Source organism: Neofelis nebulosa, chromosome 2, assembly GCF_028018385.1.
Source record: "Neofelis nebulosa isolate mNeoNeb1 chromosome 2, mNeoNeb1.pri, whole genome shotgun sequence".
Taxonomy (NCBI): domain Eukaryota; kingdom Metazoa; phylum Chordata; class Mammalia; order Carnivora; family Felidae; genus Neofelis; species Neofelis nebulosa.
In genome coordinates, this window is record NC_080783.1 from 8635452 (window position 1) to 8660705 (window position 25254).

General features: G+C 47.5%; 2 protein-coding genes across 4 annotated transcripts in view; both read right to left on the reverse strand.

Annotated features, from left to right (window-relative positions):
- The window catches only part of PSMD1 (proteasome 26S subunit, non-ATPase 1), a 94870-nt gene extending 87976 nt beyond the window's left edge, over nucleotides 1-6894 (reverse strand). Inside the window, exons 1-4 of the mRNA XM_058701691.1 lie at nucleotides 6713-6894; nucleotides 2168-2211; nucleotides 1462-1535; nucleotides 1114-1283 (exon numbers count right to left, since the gene is read on the reverse strand). Coding sequence (XP_058557674.1) covers nucleotides 1114-1283; nucleotides 1462-1535; nucleotides 2168-2211; nucleotides 6713-6728 — 304 coding nt within the window. The 5' untranslated portion in view covers nucleotides 6729-6894. The remainder of the gene's footprint in view (nucleotides 1-1113; nucleotides 1284-1461; nucleotides 1536-2167; nucleotides 2212-6712) is intronic.
- A 9047-nt stretch (nucleotides 6895-15941) lies between these two features.
- On the reverse strand, nucleotides 15942-24724 carry C2H2orf72 (chromosome 2 C2orf72 homolog). 3 transcript variants are annotated; one of them, XM_058701741.1, is made up of 4 exons: nucleotides 24015-24723; nucleotides 21090-21203; nucleotides 17409-17444; nucleotides 17126-17260 (listed from the first exon to the last, which is right to left on the reverse strand). In XM_058701741.1, exons 1-3 carry the CDS (start codon nucleotides 24619-24621, stop codon nucleotides 17440-17442), a joined length of 726 nt encoding a protein of 241 aa, XP_058557724.1. In that variant the 5' UTR covers nucleotides 24622-24723; the 3' UTR covers nucleotides 17126-17260; nucleotides 17409-17439. The 3 variants fall into 3 exon arrangements, with proteins under 3 accessions (XP_058557716.1, XP_058557719.1, XP_058557724.1); XM_058701733.1 differs by lacking the exon at nucleotides 17409-17444 and having other exon boundaries at nucleotides 15942-17260; nucleotides 24015-24720; XM_058701736.1 differs by lacking the exons at nucleotides 17409-17444; nucleotides 21090-21203 and having other exon boundaries at nucleotides 15942-17260; nucleotides 24015-24724.
- Between the last annotated feature and the right edge of the window lie 530 nt (nucleotides 24725-25254).

Genomic DNA, 25254 nt, shown 5'->3' on the forward strand with positions numbered 1-25254 from the left:
AAATACTTACACCGCACACTCCTGAGAAAACACACCCTTGGGCTCTCTCTATAACTATGACTGAAAACTTGATATTCCTACACTTGCCTGGAGAGTATGCAGTCCTTTTTCCATCTATTAGATCAGTTTCCAATCGCTTTTTTAAAGTGACACATCTTTGAACAAAACCTTACATAGTTATAGTTCAATTTACAAGATAGACAGCCTAAAGCCTTGCCAGTATCCTACCCCCCACTTCAAAAATAAAGAAACAAATTAGAAAATGATGGTTTCTAGTAGAAACAGTATGGACTCTGAAGTGAGTAAGCCTCAGTTTTAAATTCTGACCCTCCTATTTAATAGCCCTGTGTCTTTATCATCTCGAAACCTGAGTTATAGCACCTTCCTCACAGGGGAGCTGTGGAATAAACCACACCATGCAGAATGAGTGGCACAGTGCCTAGCACAATGAAGGCAGTCAATAATGGTTTCTGGTATTAGAAACAACTCTATAAATTGCTGTCATTTAATTTGTCACTCATAATAATCTGACTGAACTTTTTCATGCTACAGAATGCTCACTGCAGTAGCAATAACCATAATGTAAGATAACTATCTTTGTGTTGATTAGGAAGTTTCTGAATAATTTATCAGATTAATTCTTAAAATGTTTTGTGAGGTAGGCATCTTCATTATTACTGTTACTAATGTTACTGCTCATTATGTCAAAAGATAATAAAGCACAAAACTGGAAGGCAGATCTAAAAACTCAGCTTGCATAAAATTATAAGATTATAAACTTCCAATTAAAATTAAATTTGGCAGGGTGCCTAGGTGGCTCAGTCAGTTAAGCATCCAACTCCTGGTTGTGGCTCAGGTCACAATCTGACAGTCTGTGAGATCAAGCCCTGCATAGAGCCTGCTTGGGATTCTCTCTTCCCCTCTGTCTCTCTGCCACTCCCCTGCCCTTGCTCTCCTTCTCTCTCAAAAACTAAATAAATAAACTTAAAAAAAAAAAAGATTAAGAATTAAATTTGGCAAGAGCAAGAAGTAATCGGAAAAAAAAAATGTTATGTGCACTACGGCAAGAGAGAAGCCAACAAGATAAAGCCTTACCAGATGGAGAATAATTACCTATAATAGTCTCCACGTATTCAGAGTTATCATTGACATTGAAGAGGTCACCGGCTCCAAGTGCATAATTCAGAGATTCCTCAAAAGCCCCAAGGTGATAAAATACTTTAGATGCCACTAAGGCTGCAAACTGCCGACTCCGGAAACCTTCATCTTCATACAAAACTTCTCTGAAAGAAATTTGGAAGTATGGGCAATCTTAAACTGTGGTTCTTCTCAAAAATCCCAAATCTAAATATGTTTAGTAGCAGCAAATTTCTAAAGGAATCAATAAGCCATATGATCCACATCCACAGAGATTAGTTGATTTACTTGAATCCAATTTATAGAAATAAAATAATTTCTTACATTTTATCTACAGACTCAGAAATTTCTGCCCAGAAATCATTGACAACTGCATTCAATTTGTGTAGTGCAAATTCCTGTAGAAGATAAAACCAAAATTCAATTTTGAGAGAGACTTACAATTACATTTTCTTAAAAAAAAAAAAAAATAATGTTTCCAATAAATTAGTGGCCAAATTCTCAGTCACATTTACTAAAATATTTACTATGACAAACACAAAAATTAACTGACTTATGTTGTCTCTTAGGTCTACACATTTCCTTGATTTTTAATCATAAAACATCAGACTAGCCATAGGTCATTCCTTACCATAAAGAACATTTTTCTTCTCTGTATATACAAAGTTGACTACAACTCTGGACATAAATGAATTCAGGTGTGTAGAGCCTCTTAACATACATTCCAAATTTCAATCAAATAAAAATAATTTAAAAATACGTGACACATGAGAATCAATTTTTTGTGCTTTCCTTTGATAAAGAAACGGGTGAAGGGAGTGTTCTGGTGGCATATTGAGAATTATTTACCTTAGCTTTGTTAAATGAACAACTGCTATTGCCAAAATACTGTCCTTTGGGGCTAGATTTGAATGGGTATAGACTGGGTAAGATGGCTATTTTAAATGATGGAAAATACACAAATATCACTATAGCCAAAGAGTTTCACAGCACTCCTATTAACCCCAGTTAATTTTTCTTCAACTCATACCTTAAGCTGTGGTTCTTCCTCATCCAGAAGAGAAATAATTCCAGCTATAAAACAAAAGGTTTATTGTGATAATGAAGTATATGCGAAGAAAGAAGCTACTGCTTATTCAAAAATGTATCACAGTTGGAAAAAATAAGTATTTTTTGAGGAGTGACTTCACTACAATAATTATTTTTCTTTATATCTATAAATGCGTATATTTTGAAGTTTAAGAATTATGTTATCAAATCCTTATGATACCATGACACCACATATATCACATTATTTGCCAAATTCAATAGTTTTCTAAGTGTAGTCCTTGCATCCACAGCATTAGCATTACCTGGGAACTTGTTAAAAATGCAATTCTTGGCCTCATTCCAGATCTACTAAATCAGAAAATGTGGGGGTGGGGTCCAGTTACAGGGCAACAAGTTTTCCTTGGGATACTGATAATACAGTTTGATAATCACTGGCCTAGTTACTGATCAAGGGGAAACCTTCCCAGGCAATTTGTTTGAGAACAAATTTATTCACACAAAATAAACCAACAGTTATAAAATTATTTACCAAAAAAAAAAAAAAGAGTAATCAAGTCAACAGGGTAAAATACATCAATTATTTCAAGGCACCTCCTTTTTATCACAAGTAACCTAGAAGTTATGTGAAATGATGAGCAATTTGACTTGTTCTGAATTCTAAGTACCCAAGCACAGTGTTCCTCCCAAGACCCTGAAGTGTTAACATGAACACTGGAGAGTAAAGGAAACAACTAACCTCTCCAAAAGAATACACCTTGAAATACAGTCAAAGAGGGGCGCCTGGGTGGCTCAGTCGGTTGAGCGTCCGACTTCGGCTCAGGTCATGATCTCATGGTCTGTGAGTTCAAGCCCCGCGTCGGGCTCTGGGCTGATGGCTCAGAGCCCGGGGCCCGTTTCAGATTCTGTGTCTCCCTCTCTCTCTGCCCCTCCCCTGTTCATGCTCTGTCTCTCTCTGTCTCAAAAATAAATAAACGTTAAAAAAAAATTAAAAAAAAAAAAAAAGAAATACAGTCAAAGGGATTATTAGAAAAAATATATGGGAAATTACTGTCCTTAGACCACAAAGAAACTGTCTCTCAGATACAGGTTTTCCATGTACGTCTTAAAATCATTCTGGAACACTGAGTTCAAACTGTGAGTTGATTAAAGTTGATCGAGACAACTTTACTTAGGAGATGTCACCATTTTTAATTGGTGTCAGTCTGCCAAATAACTCCAGCAGTATTTAGAGAGCCATACAGGAAAGGATACAAAATATAGCCAACAAAATCACACCATGGTGCTGGCTAGGTCATAATGCTATTCTAAAAGAAAAAGCAAATAGAAAGAACTTCTTGGTACTCTAGTTTGGTAGGACAAGTCCAGAACAGAGAGGCTAAACTGACAGAGTGGAGAGAAAACAAATTAAAAAATGTAATGGGTGGGATTTTGAACTAGTGACGTGGATAGCTGATAGACAAGAATGCTTTAAATGCGGAACAGATCATGAACAACAGAACACTTCATCAACGTACTACAAATTCTACCCATTGCCCATCATCAATGATGTGTCTGAACTGCTTTTACCAAAAGAGATAATGAATTTTTTACACTCTCCTATTTGGTTTCACTTATGACTAGCTTGTTACATGGTTATCCTGGCTTAGAAACACAGCCTTTGTTCATGGAACACAACTAAACCAGATACTCTACACTCCATACACAAATCTTTCTCATCTTAAAAACAAAATAGAACGCTCCTTTGGACAGGGGAGGGGAGACACACAAGGAATGTGAGAAGTTTAGCATGCTAGAAAAATCTCTCCTGCCCTAATAAAAAGTAAGCAGATACTATGTAACTTATCCAATCAGTTTATAGAAAACTTTGGATGTGATTTATAAATAGTGATGTGTGTTCCAGTGGAAACAGTTTAAAAGTTGAAAGTGACTGTCTCCAGGGATTAAGAAGAGGAAAGAGGAGTGGGAGGCTACTGTTTTAAAGCTTTGTAGCATAATTTCTCTTTCTGTGCCTATATTATGTTAAAAAACAAAAAAACAAAAAACAATTTTCCATCTCTCTCCAGTAACCACCTATCTTTCTATGTCTCCACTCCCTTTCTCTGCCAAATGGTTTGAAAAATGTAACAATCCACATTCACCTCTTAATCATCACTGTGTTCTTAGTGCCTAGCAAGTGAGTAGAGAACAAATAAACAAATGAACGGATGAATCCACACCAGAACCATGAGGCTAGCCTGTTTAGCACCTGGGACAGATCCTAAGCCACTGTGAGCTTATTTCCAGAGGACAGGAAATAAGGTGACAAAAGGTTTGGAGCAGAAGCTAAGTAATTCAGTAAACATAACAAATGATAGTAACAAATACACACTCACCACAAATATAGCGCATCAGCACAGTCTCAGAGTAGGACCTCAAAGGCCTCTATTCTTACCACCAAAAGGTTTAAATTCTTCCCATTATATTCCCACCAAGTGCTTTTTCAGCCTCCAAAACACTTTAGGGATTGATTTATTGATTTGATGAGCTGACTAATGATTTCTTCATTCAAGACATACTTGTGGACTTCTGCCATCTGCCTGACGGTGCTCGAAGAATTATGAAAACGACAAGTCTGTCGCCCAAAACTGTACCAGAGAGAAAGCTATCAGGCAAGTAAACAAAGTAATCACAGGACTGCGATGAAGGGAGGGGACAGCCAAGGCGAAGAGAGGCAGGCAGCATGTTTTAACAGAATGATCAGGAAAGACTAACATTCGAACCGAGACTAAAGACGGAGAAGTTAAGGGAAAACTTGAGGAAAAAGAGTCTAAAAAGAGGGAAGGGTCCTCAGGGAGGAGAGAAACTGACATACTCAAGGAACAGAAAGGCCAGTAAGATTCGGATGTAGTGAGTGGTGTAGGACAAGGCAGGTATCCAGCCAGGGAAGTCTCGGGTTACAAGACTGGATCTGGTTCTAAACACAGTGGAAATCACGGGAGATTCAAAGCCAGAAAGATGATATTGTGTGATTAAAGTTCAAAAAAAAATACCCTGACTCCAACAAGGAGAACGGAATGTATGCAGGTAACAGTGGAAAAACCTCATCTTCAGGCTGTTACGGTAACCCAGGCAAAAGAACAGGCGGTCTCTGGCAAAGAAGCAGTGGTAGTGGACGGATGTGGAGTAGAACGAGGCCTACGTTTACAAATGGCAAGAGACTTCAGGCTTATTGTATCTTTAGAGAGCCGGGACTGGAAAAACTCTGCCCTATTCAACTCAAATTCATCTCATTTGTGTTCTTTGGGGGCAAAAGTCTGATTCCAGGTGCAGGTGACGGCTCTTGAAGTCTTTCAAAGTAGCTATTACGTCCCTGGGGTCTCCACCAATTTCTTTCAGCAATCCCCACAAATGCATGGTTTTGAGCTCCTTACAAGTTATTCTGATCACCAGCCTAGCTCACAACAAAATGCTTGAGGGACAAGCGTAAATAAAACAGGAGGAGAAAAGGATGTGTAAGCAGGCAAGCAAAAAAGGAAGAAAGGAAGAAAGGAAGGAAGAAAGAAAGAGAAAGGAAGGAAGGAAGGAAGGAAGGAAGAAAGAAAAGAAAAGGAAAGAAAGAAAGAAGAAAGAAAAGAAAAGAAAAAAGAAAAGAAAGAAAGAAAAAAGAAAAGAAAGAAAGAAAGAAGGAAAAGAAAGAAAAGAAAAAAGAAAAGAAAAGAAAAGAAAAGAAAAGAAAGAAAGAAAGAAAGAAAGAAAGACAGACAGACATCAAGGCTGTGGGCAGCTACACGCAAATCAATTTGTAGCAGGGGACTTAAAAATCGCCGCCAGACCTGTGCAGCTTATCCCATTTCAAATGTCATTACCCGAATCTGCATATACAACGTTAAGCGTATGAAGCCTGCTCCGCACACCCGCGAATTCTTTCCTCAATGCAGAATGTTTGCTGAGCACCTCGCCTCCAAACCACACAATGATTCGCAGCGTAATGCTGTCCCCGGGTGTTGTCTTCACCGAACACAAAAGTTGTCTGGGCGTTTTAACTGAATCCTCTTGGAATAGGCCCAGAAACCACCCGCCTCAAATGTAATCAGCAGGAGGATGGGGCCAGAGCACTTGCAGGGAGGCCGCCTTATCGGCCGACCGCACAGGGGGACCGGCCCATCCTGAGCACCTGCGAGGAAGCCCTGGGATGGATGAGACGGCCCCACAGGGCCGACTTCGGGAGGCGCAGAACTGAGAACCTCCACCGCCCCGGGGCCGGAGAAGGGCCCAGGTAGCCCCTCGGGACCGGGCACGGGGGTGTGACTGGGGAGGGATGCCCAGGCGGTCGAGCCGGCGCGATTCCCCCGAGCCCGAGGGGGACGCGGGGCCCTCAGAGAGGCCGGACCGGACTGCCAGCCCCCGGCCCGGGCGCTGGGCCGTGGGCAGCGAGGGGCCGCGCGGGCCGGCGCTCCGCCGGGAGGTGCCCAGTCACCGGCCCTGACTCAGCTAAAAGCCGGCGTGGCGGCTCCTCCCTTTCGGCGCCGGCTGCGGTCGCACTCACCAGCTGAGGTGATCATGGCTGCGTCCCGCACAGGCCTGCCCGCTCGCTCGCCGTCCCGGCCGCGCCGTGTATCTGTCAGCTCCGGGCCCGTCCACTCCGCCGCGCCTGCTCGCTCTCCCGGTGCGCTGCTCAGTCAGTAGCCTCCTCAGGCCGCCGGCTCGCTTCTCTTCCAGGACCCCGCCCGCTCCGGGGCTGCCCGCCTCCCCGCCTGCTGCTCGGCGCGAATTCTCCCCCGGCCTGCGGTTCTCTGCGCCCCGACCGCCGCCCTGGCCCTCGCTGAAGGGTGCAGGAGAGCTCCATGTTTTCTTCAACCCTCCTCGAGGTTCGGCGCTCCCGCTGGGGCGCGGACACCACTGCGCACCTGCGATCAGGCTTCAGAATGGCCACCCCCAGAAAGAGGACCCCACCATCACCCGCCATTGCTCAGAGAAAGGGTGTTGCGGGCAGGTGCTCGCGGAGCTCGCAGCGCCACCTGCCGCCTGGGCGGTCTCTCTGCAGCATCCACCCCAGCCAAACTTTTGGCAGCAGGGCAAAGAGCCTTTTCTTAGACAAATGAGTTTCAAAAGTTTTTATTTTTTTGTTAAAAAACACTTTTTAATGTTTATTTATTTTTGAGAGAGGGAGTGAGAGAGACAAAGTGCAAGTGGGGTGGGGGCAGAGAGAGAAGGAGTCACAGAATCCGAAGCCGGCTCCAGGCTCTGAGCTGTCAGAGCCTGTCGTGGGGCTCAAACTCACCAACCGTGAGCAGGGGTCGGATGCTTAACCGACTGAGCCACCGAGGCGCCCCGAGTCTCAAAAGTTTTTAAAAAGCAGAACCTGTCTTCTAAAGAAATCCTCACAGAAATGCTTCATTGTCATAATGAATCCCTAAGTATTCACTGCTTTCGAATAAAATTAAACCATGAGAATTTTGTTTTACATTTAGAGTCATTAACACAGTACATTGTTTTATAGAAGTGTAGAAACATAAACAGTGAAAATGTCCCAAAGGAAAAAAAAAAAGCTTTCCATTCTTGTTTTCCACTTGCCTAATTCCTCTTTCCTCCAATAACAACAGGTTCTTGGTGTTTCATATACCTAATTTGAAATGGCAGTTGTGGTCCCTGTTTGCAGTCATACACCAGCTTCAATGGCCAATTTGCTTCAATAGCCAGTACTGAGAAAGCCTTGACAAAGGTTAGAGACAGATGGTGGCATTTTTAAGCCACTTGCCTTACATCATCAAGTGACTCATCGATTGGATAGCAGTTAGAAAAGATTATTTCTGAAAGAGAAAAATCAAGATTATTTCTGAGGCCTTGTGAAAGCAATGTAACCTACTGGCACAAAAATATTTTGCGGTGCAATTAAAATTTGCTTGATAACATGTTGGAATGTATGTGTGAATTTTTAAAATTAGTATTCTTGAGCCAAGCTTGTTAAAATATATCAAATATAACTATGAAACACTTTTGAAGAACCTATAGCTCAGGAAGAAAGGCACTGCCCTGGGAAGTGTGCACAAAAAATAAACAGATGTCTGGGAGTATCATTTTACGGATGCATTTTGGCCAATCCCTCATATAAAGACGCTTGCATGCCCGAAACTTCTAGAGGAATCACAAATGTAACAGGTGATGTAAAGGAGTGAAGCAGTCTGAGTATAATATTAGATCAGCATGATGGTGAATGGCAACTAACAGTGTCAGGGAGGCAGGAGGGCGTGGTGATAACTGTACGAACACGAAGAATTTGTGTCCCATTGAAATAGAGCGGGGGCTGAGTAGCCCAGCGTTGCTGTGCAAAATGTAGGGCTGCTGTTGTGAAAGCTTATGACTTTTTTAATTTTTTAAACGTTTATTTATTATTGAGAGACAGAGAGACACAGAGCGTGAGCAGGGGAGAGGTAGAGAGAGGGGAAGACACAGAATCTGAAGCAGGCTCCAAGCTCTGAGCTGTCAGCACAGAGCCTGACATGGGGCTCAAACTCATGAACTGTGAGATCATGACCTGAGCCGAAGTCGGCCACCCAACCAACTGAGCCACCCAGGTGCCCCTGAAAGCTTATGACTTTTGCAAGAAAAGCCAGAAATCAGAATTTCATATGAAATATGACTTTTAAATGGTGATAACTTGGGGGCACTTGAGTGGCTCAGTCAGTTAAGTGTCCGAATCTCGGTTTCAGCCCAGGTCATGATCCCACTGTTCGTGGGATTGAGCCCCACGTTGGACCCTGTGCTGACAGCATGGAGCCTGCTTGGGATTCTCTCTCTCTCTCTCTCTCTCTCTCTCTCTCTCTCTCTCTCTCTCTCCCCCTCTCTGCCCCTCCCCCGTTTATGTGCATGCTCTCTCTCTCTCTTTCAAAATAAATTATTAAAAAATTGTTTTTTAATTAAAAAAATGGTGGTAACTTGGGTGAAATGGGTGAAGGTAGTAGTCAAAAGGTACAAACTTCCAGTTATAAGATAAACAGGTCTATTAACCTGAAACTAATGTATAATAGTGTGTTAACTATACTTCAATCTAAAAAGATGTCCTGGGATGTTACAGTATGGTGACTATAGTTAAAGATATTGTATTGTATATATGAAAGTTTTTAGAGTTCTAAACACAAGAAAACAATTATACTGACACCCTGCTGGATGGTAACTAAACTTATTGTGGTAATCATTTTCCAATATATACACATACCCAGTCATTATGTTGTATACCTAAAACTAACCACAATGTTACGTGTCAATTATATCTCAATAAAAAAATAAATGTTGACAACTAATTCAAAATGTTTTAAAACAAGAGGAGGGGTGCCTGGGTGGCTCAGTCAAGTTGAGTGCGCAACTCTTGATTTTGGCTCAGGTCATGATCTCACGGTGGTGAGATCCAGCCCCACGTGGGGCTCTGCACTGCGGTATGAAGCCTGCTTAAGATTCTCCCTCTCCCTCTGGCCCCACCCATCTCTCATAAAAAAAAAAAAAACAACAACCCCAAAAACAAAAACAAAAAACAAAACAAACGAGGAGGCCAGTCACCACCCCTGCTCTTCAAAGAGAAGAAATTCCCTGTGGAAGGACAATCATGTCTCTGGCTTGGATATTGTGCTTGCAGCTGCTACCACCTCATCTGAGCCCTGTGGGAACCCTGTGAGGGGCTCCCTCTCTTCCTGGGGATTCTGCTTTTCCACCTGGATGGCTGTTCCAGGCCTTTGGTTTCTTCCTCTCCATTCAATTGTGAATTCTTTACTCAGGGCGATCTTTTCAAAACTCAACTCTGACCACTGCCTTTACTCCTTGAAACCCTCAGCCCTCATCCCGAGCTCTATTCTTATGCTTCGTTCTTCTGAGTTTCTTTCTGTCCATAGCCTTTGTCTCATTCCGCATTCTCCCTGTGAGAGATCAATGCCTCCCATTGCTATACACTAAAATAGATCCCTGCATGCCTGTCCTCTCTCTCGAGCACCAGACCCACACACGCACCATACATCTCTGCTAGATAATCCTTAACTCAACAACCTCAAAGCTCCATTCTTGTCTCCTGCCTTGATCTCAGTGTGGTGAAGGGCACCCAACAGCTACCGTAGCGGGGCCCTGGGGCGTGCACTTGACTGTTCACTGCCCCTCACCTGGTCTGTACCTGATCTGGTCAGTCTAATGTCTCTCACATTAGTGCAGCTCCATTTCCCACCGGTCTTGGCTGCCCCTTTTCTTTCCTGGCTGCGACAGCTTCCAACAGCTTTGACTTCCTGCTTACCATCTCATGATTCCCCAGTCCATTCTTCCCAGCCAGCCCAGAGCACAATCAAAAACAAGGAAGACAAGGACTCTCTCCCCCAAGACCTTCACCCAACCCTGCTTACCCTCAATCTTTATGTCCCAGAGTGGCCATGCTGCCATGCACCTCGTCTCTGACCTTGGTACTTGCTCTTCCTTCTGTCTTCCTCTCCCTCTCCCCCTCAGCTAACAAGCAACTCCTCCTCTGGGTAGGCCTTCTTGACCACTCCACTATGTGCCCTCTTACAGACTTTACCCCACACAGTTAGTATCCTGTCTCCTTGCCCATGTTCCAACTGGACCAGGACCTTCTCAAGGGAACAAGCTACATCTTATTCATCTCGGTGTCACCTATAGTAACTAGCACAGTGTTAGGCACACAGTAGGTGCTCAATAAATGTTTGTTGAATGAATGGATGAACAATGCTAGAACTCACACCTATGTCTCTCAAACCCTTGCCCTCTGCAAGATTTTTTTTTTAAGTTTATTTATTTATTTTGAGAGAGAGAGTGAGAGAGAGAGCAGGGGAGGGGCAGTGAGAGAGGGAGAGAGAGAGAGAGAGAGAGAGAGAGAGAGAGAGAATCCCAAGCAGGCTCTGTGCTGCCAGTGCAGAACTGGGCGCAGGGCTCAAACCCACGAACCATGAGATCGTGACCAGAGCAGAAATCAAGAGTCTGATGCTTAACCAACTGAGCCACCCAGGCTCCCATCCCTCTCCAAGATTTGAAAATGAGATATATTTATCTTCAAAGAAGTTTGAGGACATACCAAAACCACAGAAATAATTCTTAGCCAGTGCTCTGTTCATAAACAACTATCTCCCTCCAAATTTAGGAGCGACACAAAAGTTTTCAGAGCCCAGACAAGGTCATCTGTGGGCTCACACGGGTATCGGCCTGGCCGGGGTCTCCGTCAGGGTGAAGGGAAGAAACCAGTGGGCCCACCTCAAAAAGGGTTCAGTACCACGCTCTGCCTGGAGCCACTCTCTGATCCGCGCGGCGCCCTCTAGAGGCCACAGTGCTCCCCGGAAGGCAGAAAACTCCGCTACGTGCGAGACCCTGTGGCCACCCACATCCCCCGCTCCCTGCCACCCCGGCGCCCCACCTCCTGGCATTTGAATCCTGGGTCTTAGGAGGGCTCATTCCTGCCAAGAATCGAGCTTGATTGCTTTTTGAGCAGCAGCGTGATGAGTTGATTAGGGCAGGCGTCGGAGCCAGGAACAGCAGGATCAAATCTCCGATATTTTGCCGCTTAGCGGCGCTGTGGCGGTGGGGTCACTCGATCCCAGGCGTAAAGGGGGCGGGTCCACCTGCCTGGCGGGGCCACTCGTCCGGGGTGGGGGGTGCTCTAGTCAAGGGTTTGGCATAGAGCAGCGTTCAATGAACCTCAGATCTTATGTCACAGGGCCTGGCGGAGAGGCTGCTGACTGCTTCACGTACAGCACGCCTGCCACGTGCTTTTAGAGGGAAGGCATTTGTTCTCGGGAGTAGAAGCGTGAAACGCAGCGGGTGACGTGGGCCTCCGGTGGGCGGGTGCTTGGTGGGAGGGAAAGGCCTGGATGGGGCCAGAACCGCCCCGGGTGGACCGAGGCCCAGAGACCTGCAAAGCCATCTGAGATGCTGAAATCTCTCCACCCTAGGCATGGTCTCCATGAGGACAACGGCTTGCTGGGAGTCCCGGGGGTGGGAACCCCACAGTGAACCCCCAAGACAGGTCTCCACCTTTCCAGTGTTCTCTAGACTCTTGCTTTCACATCCGGTGGCCACTAGCGACAGGTGATATTGAGCCCTGGATATGTGGCTGTTCAATCCAGCAACTGATTTTTAAATTAAATTTTATTTTATCTCATTGAAACTTAAAGACTGGCACCCAATTCAGTTATGGGAAACTTCTAAGTATGTTTGGAACAATATCAAGTACTTTAAACAAAAATTTAGTGTCTGAATTGAGCTCGAAGTTTAAAATTCTCACAGAATTTCAAAGATGTCAAATGTCTCAAAATCTTTTTATATTTAAGTTGAAATAATATTATTTTGGATATATGGGGCTAAATAAGATATATTATTTAAATTAATTTCATTGCTTTGTCAATTATTTTTCTTTCCTTTTTTTCAAGTTTATTTATTTTGAGAGAGTGAGAGAGAAAGTGCTCATGAGCAAGGGAGGAGCAGAGAGAGGGGGAGAAAATCCCAAGCAGGCTCCACGATCAGTGCAGAGCCCGATGTGGGGCTTGACCTCACAAACTGTGAGATCATGACCTGAGCCAAAATCACGAGTTGGATGTTTAACCAACTGAGCCACCCAGGCGCCCCTACTTTTTTCTAATGTGGCTACTAGAAAATCTAAACCTACATATATATGTTCCTGATGTTAGATTTCTCTTAGGGCCGGTCTACACCTACCCAGAACTCTTGTTCCGACTTGCCATTTGGGCCTGGTTCTGCTCTTTGGTGCTGGCACGTGCTGGACCAGACCGGACTGAGGGGCAGAGGCTAAGGGTGAGACCCACTCCCATCAGGGAGCAAGGGGCTTGGAGTGGCTGTCCTGGCAGCCAGGAGTTCTGGAGTGGACGATATATCTGGGAGAGCAGGTGGTCAGGGTTAGAATAGTCTGGGGTTGGGGAAATGATCTGAGAAGACCTCACTAACCAGTGAGGAAAAGGGAACGCAGGGTGACAAGACAGAGGCCCAGTATTGGTAACCAGAACTCAAAATGAGAGCTTAGTCACAAGGACTAAGTGCCTAACTACTCCAAGTAAGTGCAGAGAATGACAGTAAGAAGCCTGACTTAAGACTTAACATCTGAACTCCTACTGGAGTGTCTGAATTTCACCAGCCATGGAACATGCAGGTGTGGGTCTGCATTTGAAGCAGGAGCCCTGGCTGGGGCTGGGGAGCTCAGGGAGGAAGCCAGAGGCGTCTCTCGCCCTTGCCAAGCCCTGGACCCACAGTGGCCCTAGTGCCCAGCCCAACTTTGGACCCAAGCAATCCCACACCCTGGTCCCTTCGGTAGGTCTGTGAGCCATGGCATGGCCCGGCTGGTAGGCCCTGTTTCTGTTCCCGATTCGGCAGCCCCAAGTATAATGCAACCAGAGGGCTCTGGCTCGGGGGCCAAAGGCACCTGAGGAATTCATGCAGGATCCTGGTCATCCACGCTGCCTTGTACCTCATTTCCTTTGAACTCTAAAATTACACAAACAACGGTCTGTCTCAATCTTTGATCCACTAACACACAAAACCAGGTCAGAGGGGAGTTGTGCAGCCCCTGGGTACAAAACAAAAGGTTGTCTCCACTGCCATCCAAACAGGACAAAGTGCAGGCCTGCTGACTACAGGGAACCCAGCCCCGCAGCGCGGTTCTGTTACACTTGGAAGTGCAGCTGCCATCAGGTTAACATGGCTGTCATCACCTTTTCCGGTGAGGCTGGGCCCTGGGTTCTCTGGGATAAGAGGGACTTGTTTAGAGCACACAGGTATGGGGGGCTCGGCCCTTGGCCCCTTTGCAGCTTTGCCTTGTTTTTGGTTTGACAACCAAGGGATGCCTTCTGTGTGGCAAGTCTTGGAGACAAATTCTTTGAGAGGAAAGGAACCATGACACAAATGATAAAGGGCTCTCTGAGACTCAGGCAAGGCCATTTGACCTCATTAAACATGCTCATATGGGCACACAAAACACACACATCCTGTTAAATACCAAGCTCAATGTTATCTTTTTTAAAAATTTCAAGTATTTACTTTCCAGCTATAGATTTTCCAATTCTAGCCAATAGGGTGGTGGAGGTGTGATCTAGGGCGGGAATGGAAGAGTTTCAGGCCAAACTATTCCAGAAGTTCCCACCTTTTGCCCAGATGCTCTGCTCCCAGGGGCCCTTGCAAGGAACACCTTATGAAAATGAAAGGGAAGATCCATTCTGGTTTTGATTAGACAGCAATGAGGTACGGTTTGGTTTTATTAGATATAAGGAATTATTGATTCAAGTCACAAGCAGCACAATTACTGCCATATTAGAAGGATTAATACCCAACAGTCCAGACCATGACTTGACCAGAGACCTTCGCCAATGGCTCCTGGTACCACCAACTTAATCCGGGGCCTCTATTCTCGGACAGGCCTGTCCAATCTTCATGCCTTGGAAGAGTCCTTGGAAGAGATCTACCACCAAGGTCATCCCTTCCAGCACCTAACTCTTCTGTCTGCTAGAAAATACCAACTAGACTGTTCCTAAAAGGACAGCGCTTATCTTAGCCATGTGTCAAAGAAGCCAAGCTAGACCTGGAAGGATCTCAGTCTTGTGTTTATCTGTTGGGAGGCAGAACACAAATCTCAGTAAAGATCTTCTCTCTTCAACTATTCACCAGAGATACTGAAAGCAATGAAAAAATAATATGCAAACCACCCTTTACCCCACAGGCTTGCAAACTCATATGTCCTTCAGGATCAGGCAGGTGGCTTACGTGAGTGAAGTACAGTGGATGAGGGGCGGTGTAGATGGCTGGAAGGGGGCCTCCAATCAGGGGAGGGGGTTGCAGCAAACTGGAGATGATGGCATTGCCCCATCCTCCACCCTAGAAAACTAGCTTTTTTATGTGCAATCTCTCAAGTCTCAAATATTGTTAACAAATACGAAAGATTTTTGAACACAGCAGAGGCGGGCTGCCTTGGAACTTCTGCCTTAGATAACTTCCTAACTTAATAAAACCTCCCTCCCCCCACCAAACAACAAAACTCCAACCCAATTATTACAAAGAAATTAACAGAGAAATAGAAAAATATAGCAGCTTCAAAAATACCAGTCTCCCCATTTTAACGCTTTTTTTTAAAATTTTTTTTTTATTTTTGGGACAGAGAGAGACAGAGCATGAATGGGGGAGGGGCAGAGAGAGAGGGAGACACAGAATCGGAAACAGGCTCCAGGCTCCGAGCCATCAGCCCAGAGCCTGACACGGGGCTCGAACTCACGGACTGCGAGATCGTGACCTGGCTGAAGTCGGACGCTTAACCGACTGCGCCACCCAGGCACCCCACCAGTCTCCCCATTTTAAAACAAAATCAAAAGTTAATTCATTGAGTTCATTCTTGCGGAGAAGGAGGTCAGCTGGGTCCACTTATCGGTGAGACAGCCTTGCATTATTAAAATGACACCTGCTGTTAACCAAGCCCCAAATAAGATGTCACCCTGTCTGCTCTTACACTATCCCCATGAGGCAGAGAGGGGTTGAATTAGGCTGATTATGAAGAATAAATTGAAGCATAGAGCCAGAAGGGACCCTCCTTGATCTCATACAGCCCCTCAACCCCAATTCCACATTTTGGTACCAGAAATAGAAACCAAAACAACTACTGGAAGTCATGCAGCATCTTGCAGAACGCTGGGCAGAAACCTGCCCAACAGCACGTCTGCTGAGCAAACCGTGCACGAATGAATGAATTCAGCTACTTTGCTTAGATAGCGCTTCCTACCACGGAAAATCAGGAGATGCGCTTGCCACTCCAAAGACTGTATTAACTCCAGGGACAGGCAAGGAAGGCAATGGAGGTAATGCAGAGCTCCTTCTACAAGTGAACGGATGGCTTTCCTGGCTTTTAAGGGAACATCATTGACCCTGTCTGACTCATAAACAGAGAAAAAATGATTCAGGAACTTGGCACCTCTGGGCTGGGTTTGCTTTGACCTTGGACAAGGGCCTGAGATCGAGAGAAAGTCCCATGTCTTTATTCCTACCTTTCCTTGTTTGGTGCTGTGGGCCATTCCTAGCATTCTTATTCTCAAAGGCTTTGGCACAGATCAATGTCAACATGAGGAAGAGAGAGGGCATGCAAAGTACTCGGTTGTCTTGTCTCTGGCCCAATAGGCCCCCAGGGCAGCAATGCAGTCTTTATTTTGGCTTGCTCTGGGAGCCAGGGTCTTGGGAAGCCCAACCCTCTCTGCTCCAGGGGACGACTCCTAGAATTTCACAGGGAGAAGGGATTGGCTCATCCAGAGTTTCTCAAGGTTGCCATGATGAGCAATTTGGATGGAACAATAATTGGCTGTTTGAGATTGTCCTGTACGTTGTAAAATAACCACTAAGTGCCAAGGGCACCTCATAGTTACAGTAACCCTCCCAACACACACACACACACACACACACACACACACACACACACACACACACTCAAAGTTTCCAATGCTGCCTGGAGCAGCAGCCTGGCCCTTGGGTGAGAGCCCCTGGGCTGGTAGTCCCCTCAGGTATTTGAGAAACAGAAGCCACAAAGGTTCAGTGACATGTCTAAGACCACTCCCCCCAGATCTGATGACTTCTGGTCCAGAGTTCTTTCCAGTCGCACTTGAAATGATGGATGCTCATGCAAATACACCACAGGCTGCCACAGCACCACAGAGCCTCAAAGGAGACAGCCATCTGTCCCAATGGTACAGAGAAACTGAGGTACAGAAAGAACAAATAACCTCACTGTGATCAGAGATTGAGCAAATTATGAGGTGGGGGCAGGTTCCAGGAAAATAAGTTTTCCCAGCTGGCTCAATGCGGCAGCCCCCTGGCAGCAGGGGCCTTTGTGGTTACCACCATTCCAAGGTCACCATGGAGGCAAGGGGGCTCAGTGAGAAGGCGCCAGTCCCCAGAGTGCAGGTTCGAGCCCAGGCAGTCCGGGTGTCCGGCCTTCATCTTGAGTCTGCAGCGGGCTCAGCCGGAGCGTGGACAAATCCATCACAGGCTCTCAGCCCCTTTCTGGGGTCCTCACAGTCTCCATTGGGAAACACGTCTGTCAGGGCCAGCTCCTCCTCAGGGTCCTGGAGGTGATCTGGAACACAAGAGCAGGAACCACCCAATCAGAAGGTCAAGTTTGGGAGTGAATAAGCTAGGAGTGAAAGGGAGAGAGTTGGCCTCAGCAAATATCTACTTAAAAACCACAGTGAAATACATATCAAAAACCTTAAAAATGTACATACCCTTTGACCCATGAATTCCACTTCTAGGATTTTATCCTATGGAGATAATTAGGGATAATTAGTGGAGCTGCTGCGGCCATCTTGCTACCAACCCAAGGATGAAACAAGAGTGAGGGCAACCCAGCGGAGAGAAGGAAAGAATCTGGGCCCCTGAATCGACCAGCTCTGAAGCTGACTCTACCACTAGACCATCTTTTAGGTGAGATACTGAATGCCTGTGCTGCTATGCTTGCTTTCTCTGCCTGCAGCTGAAAGCAAACATACCGATTAGATGTGCAACCACGGGATGGGGTAACCATGGCTCACCCACAGGATGGGATTCAGGCATTAAAAATGATGCACGGGGCAGGTGCCTGGGTGGCTCAGTTGGCTGAGCATCTGACTTCAACTCAGGTCACGATCTCACGGTTCGTGAGTTCGAGCCCAGTCGGGCTCGCCACTGTCAGCGCAGAGCCTGCTTGGGATTCTCTCTCCCCCTCTCTCTCTGCCCTTGCCACTCCCCTGCATGCACACATGTGCACGCTCTCTCTCTCAAAAGAAAGAAATAAACCTTAAAAAAAAGATACATAAAATTCCATAGAACTAAACACACACACACACACACACACACACACACACACACACACACACACACACAAATACAAGTAAAACTGGGGAACTCTGAGGAGGATCTGTGGATTGTTTCAATGTCAATATCCCAGTGGTAATATTATCCAATAGTTTCACACAAGATGTTACCATTGGGGGAAACTGGGCCAAGTACACAGGATCTCTTTGTATGATTTCTTACAACTGCATGTGAATCTACAATTACACACCATCCCCTCAAAAGAGAAAAGATATCGTTGATATGCAATCATTGCCGTGGAATACTGCAGTCACCATATGTTATTGTGAAGGAAGCTAATTGCAAAACAGTATGTATAAATGTCTGTCTGTATAATCCTACATTTATTATATATGTTATATCATTGCCTACACATAGTCCATGAGTGCAATTTTCATTTTAATACATTTGCTTCTACTTGAGATGAAATAATTTGTTATATGCTACAGAGACACCTGGGTGGCTCAGTCAAACATCCGACTCTTGGTTTCGGTTCAGGTCATGATCTTGCGGTTTGTGGGTTTGAGCCCGACATCAGGCTCTGTACTCTCAGCACAGAGCTTTCTTGGGATTCTCTCTCTCCCTTTCTCTCTGCTCTTCCCTCCCTCTCTCTCTCAAAATAAATAAATATACTTAAAAAAAAAGAAGAGCATGTGACTCTCGATCTTAGAGTCATACGTTTGAATACCAAGTGGGGTGTAGAGATTACTTAACCAAACAGAACTTAAAAAAATTTGTTGGGATGCCCGGGTGGCTCAGTCAGTTGAGCATCCAACTCTTGATTTCACCTTAGGTCATGAACCCAGGGTCGTGGATCGAGCCCTGCATCAGACTCTGGAATGAGCGTGGAGGCTGCTTGAGATTCCCTCTCTCTCTTTCTCTCTCTCTCTCTCTCGCCCTCCTCTACCCATGCACATGCTGTGCGTGCTTTCTCTCAAAAATAAAAATAATAAATTGAAAAACACTAAAAAAATTTGTTATATGCTACAGAGGGGGAAGTTATACAAGATCTATGTAAAATTGTTTAGGATTCCTTTGCTTTATTATTTTTTTCCTTTGGTTCCCAAAAATATCCAAAATGATGATTGAAAAGTTGAAGTGAACATTTTTGTAATTAAATGTTTTAAATATCTGATGCATTTTGCAGATGATGCGTATATCATATAGAAGTATATTTATTAAAATTTCTATAACACAAGTGGATCAATGAATAGAATGGTCTACACCAAAATGCAGATTATAGTTACTTTTAAGTGGCAGAATTAAGCAAATGACTTAAATACTTGTTTTGCTTTTTCAATTTTTTTTGAGCTTTCACTTGTGATAGGCAGAATTCTAAGATGACCCTTAAGATTTCCATTCCTTGGTGTATCCATCCTGAATAATCCCCTTCTCTGAGTGTGGGTGGGACCTGTGAATCCCTTGATTAGGGTACCGTATATGACAAAGGTGACATTTGATGATTAAGTGACATAACAGGAGACTAGAAAGTCTCCTGCTAATTGAAGAAGCAATTGTTGTGTTGAGAGATGTGTAGAGGTGTGACTGTCAGAGCAGAGAACAGCCCCAGCTAACAGCCACCAACAAGGCAGGGGCCTCAGTCTTACAGCAGCAAAGAAGTGAATTCTGTCCACAACGAAGTGAGCTTGAAGGACTCGGGCTCCAGAAAGGACTGCAGCCCGGCAGACACTCCGATGCAGCTTTATGAGACCCTGAACGGAAGGCCCAGCTAAGCCCTGCCCAGGCTTAACCCATGGAAATCAAGAAGAATTCATGGGCATTGTGTTAAGCCACTAAGTTTATGGTAACTTGTTACGTGCCAGTAGAAGGCTGATACCTCACCTTCTGGTTTTTGATTTGATTTATGATTTTTTTTGAACATAAAGAACATTTGCCCCCGGGGGCGCCTGGGTGGCTCAGTCAGTTAAGCGTCCCACTTTGGCTCAGGTCGTGATCTCACGTTCGTGAGTTCGAGCCCCACATATAGGGACTCTCTGCTGACGGTGCGGAGCCTGCTTCGGATCCTCTGTCCCCTTCTCCCTCAGCCCCTCCTTCGCTCTCAAAAATAAATAAACATTAAAAAAATTCTTTAAAAAGTAAATAAAACATTGCCCGTTTCTGTAACAGAGCTGTACTGTTCACTACACTTTGGGGGTGCAGGCCACATACATTCGGCTGGTTACAACTTAACTCCCCCGGTACTTCTTGTCTCTGTCACAACAGCCTCAATGCCTACAGAGTGCTTCTGGGGACTTCGCAGGACTTTCTTCCCTCCCCTTCTCCTATTAGTGGCCTGATGATCCTACCCTAAAAATGGCTTCAGGCTGAGTTCCTTCCTCTCCATTCCCAAACTACCAGCATTGGGTCCAGGCTGCCCATTGTTCCTCCTAGGACCGGGCGGTCCCCTGCTAACTGGTTCTGCCTCTTGTCTCTCTCTCCCTGCTCTGCAGTCTGCCACCTCTCCCAAACACCTCTAATCTGGACACCCCCGCTCAGAATGACCAGCGGCTCACTATTCCCCAGACACTTGGGTCCAGGGTCCCAATTTGATCTAAACTCTCCTCTTCAGCCTTAGCCCTAACCAGTCTCCCATACCTCACCCCCAGTTCTCCCGACAAGGGACTCCTTTTTGGAGCATGACATCATGCCGTCAAGCCTTCGTTCACAGTACTTCCTCTCTAAGTCTTACCATTTCCGCCTAGGATGATCTCCAACCCCTAGCTGCCTGGTCACTCGTTCCTGATACTCCCCGGATCCTCAGGGGAGATGGAATGCGTCTGGCTCCAAGTGCCCCGCTATGGACCTGGCGGGCACCTGCAGGGCAGCCCTGCCCACACCAACTGCCTTCATTAGTCAGAGACCCACGGGGCTAGAGCCCTGCTGGGGAGCCTGTGTGCCTCGCCCAGTGGCAGGGGCACCTCACATCACTCACCTCCATGCCCCGCACATGGCGGGTGCTCCCGGACCAACATGGTCCACTCTATCCCTCAGGTCCCTGTGAGCACATGACCATTCCCATAATCCCAAGCACCTGGCCCTCAGGGTCCAGAAGGCCAGGAAGGCAGCACACTCACCCTGAGCTGGGTCACTGGGGGAGGTGGCATCTGGGTCCTTCCCCCGGCTCCAGGGACCCCAAGAAAAGCACGCCAGCAGTGCTGGGAGGCCGGGTCTCTCCCAGGCTCCTGCCACTAGAAAGAATACAAAGTCCCAGAGGCAGCAGGTGAGTGTGCTTGACAGGACTGAGAGATTGTCTGTTCAGCAAACCAAGAGCTTCAATCATCAACTGCCCTAGTTTCAACTGTTTGATTAAAAACACAGGGATTTTGATTTATAAAATGGGGTGGACTTTTTATACTTAAAAAATTGAGCCCCCCCCCCCCCACCAAAGATTGCTTTATATATATTATGTTATTTTATCTTTTCAAAACACTATGATGTGGGTATCGTGCCTGGGAAACCGTGTAACACAACTGCCATGAAACTAACAATTCCATAGCACCAAAGAAAATACTCAAAGAGCAGAAATTCTCCCCCTGGGTTTAGTTCAAACTATTTCTTAATGGGAACAGATTTAATCTCTTTTGATAATTACAATAAAACAATTACATGTTGAGTCTAGTTTCCTTATTATATAGTAGCACCTCAGTCCCAGAGAGTCCCAACTCTCTGGAGAAAGCCAATTGGGACACAAGATGTCCTGTTCATAAATCCTTACTCGGGATCTATTTACTCTTAATTTGTACCCTCTCCTAACGAGACTGGATGCTTAGTTGGATTAGGATTTGAACTAAACATAAACTAGGTAAAAGGTCACTGCCAAAAGGCAGGCAACCTGAAAGTGTAATAACCATCAGGCAGGGAGGAAACAGACTGGAAAACTTTAAAAAGCCAGACCCAGCTGCCAGCAAAACCGTAGCAAAGGAAGCCATGGTGCCACCCACTGCAAGAACCCTGAAGAAACCAGGGGACAATGAGTTACAACCACACTCATGACTTTTGGTCATGAAAGGTTTCATTGTTGTTTAGTATGTTTTTAAAAAAAGTAGAAACGAGTTTAAGCAGTAGAGAATGATTCCCTTGCAGAGTGTTAAAATTTCTTAAGTGTTGGGGCACCTGGGTGGCTCAGTCGGTTAAGTGGCCGACTTTGGCTCGGGTCATGATTTCGTGGTCTGCAAGTTCAAGCCCCACGTCGGGCTCTGTGCTGACAGCTCAGAGCCTGGAGCCTGTTTCAGATTCTGTGTCTCCCTCTCTCTGACCCTCCCCCGTTCGTGCTCTGTCTCTCTCTGTCTCAAAAATAAATAAACGTTAAAAAAAATTTAAAAAACAATTTCTTAAGTGTTGATAGGAGGCGAGGATTCTGCAGGCCAGGCAGGGTGTTGGGAAATGGGAATATAATGTCACTTACGAGGGAAAGTGACAAAACCACCCGGTTAAGAGTTCTGGGATTTCACTTGCAAATTTACAAGGGGGAGTAGGGAGGGTTGGGGAAGGCTTCCTGGAAGAGGAAGTCCAGTCCCAAAAGATGAGATGGGATTGGTCAGGTGAAGAGGAGGATGGGAAAAATGGCTTTCATTCGAGGCAACTGCATTCAAGGCAACTGTAATGTGTACAAAAACTTAGGAGGCCAGAGCACGCTTGGCTCCGGGGAATTAAAAGTTGCTTCTGGAGAATGGAAGAGGGCTAAGAGACTGAGAACTCAGAATTTTCTAGGCACCAGCTCATTAAGCACAGAATATTTGGTTGTGTAAATTCCCTCCTCTGCCCATGGGGCCAGGTCAGTGAAGAAGCTGGCATCCACAATCACAATAATAACCCACCTCAGGACATTCCCCACGTCTTTCAGGATACTGCTTGCAGAGTTTCAAATTTAGCTGGCTAGCTCACAGATTCGAGAGAAAAGGGTTGCAGGCATGTGGGGGGAGGTTGGGGCAGGCTCTAAGGCTGAGCTGCACGGCCTTCACCCAGGCAGGCCAGGCTAGCTGGTAGGTCTGTGACATTTGTGCCGTCAGAGGTCCCAGGTCTCCTTGCTGGAAAAGGCTCCCCTGCAAGCCTGGCATCTCCCAGTTTCTGGTTAACACACCAGTGCCCAGGGAAGCAGAACACAGTCTCCGTCTTCATTAACTCTTTAGCAAGAAGGGAAGGCTGGAGGGCTTGGGGGGCAGCAGATGCTGGAAAAGTGAGGGTGGGGAGGGATCTGGGAACGCAAAGAACAATCCTGCCACCTCTCAGCTTTGCCGGATCCAGCTACACTTAATGTCTGTACTTTAATCCTGAGATACAGAAAAGCTCTTGTTGGTGGAGTAGATTCTGACACTGCCCCCAGCGTCGTCACCCAGGCTGGGAAAAGCCCCTCACTCCCCTCCTCCCACTTCAGGAGAACGTAGAGAGAAACACAGCAGTGGGTGCGCACAGAGTGGGTAGCCAAGGAGGATTAGAAAATTCTGGGCCCTCAGTCCCTCACACCCTGTCCCCCTACCTCCAAGTCTTGGCGTCTATTCCTTTCCTTATTCCTATGATAAGCCCTTGGCGCTTCTGCACTGAGCCTCCCCGTCCCCGTCGCATCTCTAGCTGCACAGCGTCCTAGAAGCTCCGCGCACCGCCAAGCCCTTGGTCCCGGGTCTGTTCCCCTCCCCACCTTTAAACTTGGGCATCCTGAGGCTTTCTCACCTCCTCTCCCTCCCCCCAGCTCCCAGCCCAATCCAGTCTTCTCTCCACCAACTTCCCCTGCCTTAAGCTTGCCCGCTCGGCTTTTCCAAGCCCTCCTGCATCTCTAAGGCTCTCTGGATCCTTCCGGAACAGCCTGGACCCCGTGCCCAGGGCCCACTGCGCTAGCTGGAAGACCTAGTGCTAGGCACCTCCCCTCTCTCCCGGCCTCAGTTTACTGTGGTGCACCAGGAGGGAAGCCGGCCTAAAGAGTTCCAACTTGGGGGGGGGGGTCTTCCCCCCCACCCCCCGACGCCGCCCGCCCGCCCGCCCGCTCCCGGGCCTCGTAGTCTCACCTGCTCGCGCGGGCCCCGCAGCTTGCAGCGCTCTGCAGGCGGCCGCCTGGACGGCCAAGCTGGAGGCCGGGTGGCCGGGGCGGTAGGCGGCCGCCTGCACCGGGCCCCCCGCCTGGCGGCCGAACACCGCGCGCAGGAGCGCCTCCAGGAGCCTCAGCCCCGGCGCCACCGCGTCCTCGGGCCCGGCCTCGGCCACCAGCACCCCGACCAGCGCCGCGCCGGCCCGCCGCCGGCCGCGCACGTCCCGCAGCATCTCCCGCAGGCGGCGCCGCGGCTCGCGGGCGGTCAGCGAGGACGCGCGGCACAGCACGAAGACGAGCGGCGAGCGGATGGCGCGCGCCGCCGCGGTCCCGGGCGGCCTCTGCGCCCCCGGCGCCCCGGCCCCCGGCGCCCCGGGCCCCGCGCCGCCGGGCTTGCCCGCGCCTGGCTCCGGCGGGAACACGGCCCGGGCGAAGTCCCGCAGCAGTGCGCGGCTCTGCTCGCGCTCCCACAGCTCGCCCACCAGCAGCACCTGCCCGCGGCCGCCCGCCGCCTCCACCAGCGCCTGGAAGGGCGGCTCGGCCGGGCGCGGGGGCCGCGCCGCCAGCTCCTCCAGCTCGCGCTCCATGCTCGCCGCCGCGCGTCCTCTGCGGCCGCCCGGGCCAGGGCGCAACAGAAGCGCCCCTCTCCAGGCGCCGGCGCCCGGGCCCAGTAGGACACGCCCCCGAGGGCCAAGCTCCGCCCGACCCCCGGCCCGCGGGCCGCGTTTTCCATGCCGCAGCCGGCTGCTGGGGGGGGGGGGGGGGAGGGGGGAGGGGGGAGGGGGGAGGGGGGCGCGGCTGGGGCTCTTCCCCCAGGGCTCTAAGGGCGGCTCCTCCCGCAGTGTCTGTGGCAACGCAGGGACACCGAGCCGGCCGGCCCTGTATCCAGGCACCGATTCATCCATCCATTCAACAAACACAAACTGAGCACATACTAGGAACAGGGCAGCCGAGGGTGAAGGAAGACCGAAAATTATGTGAACAAATACACCTTCACAAGTTAGATCGGTTTGAGACCTGGAACAGATACTTCTTTTTTTCCCCCCCTAATGTGTATTTTTATTTATTTTGAGAGAGAGAGAGAGAGAGAGACAGAAAGAGAGAAAGAGGGAGAGAGAGAGAACGAGCAGGGGAGGGGTAGAGACAGAAGGAGAGAGAGAGAATCCCAAGAAGGTTCCACACTGTCAGTGTGGAGCTTGATTCCAGGCTCCGTCCCCTGG

Coding starts and splice junctions, on each gene's coding strand:
- C2H2orf72 (XM_058701733.1), bottom strand. CDS start 24,621: ATGGAGCGCGAGCTGGAGGAGCTGGCGGCGCGGCCCCCGCGCCCGGCC. Junction 21,204..24,014: donor TGCGGGGCCCGCGCGAGCAG/GTGAGACTACGA, acceptor TATTCTTTCTAG/TGGCAGGAGCCTGGGAGAGA. Junction 17,261..21,089: donor CCCCAGTGACCCAGCTCAGG/GTGAGTGTGCTG, acceptor CTTGTGTTCCAG/ATCACCTCCAGGACCCTGAG.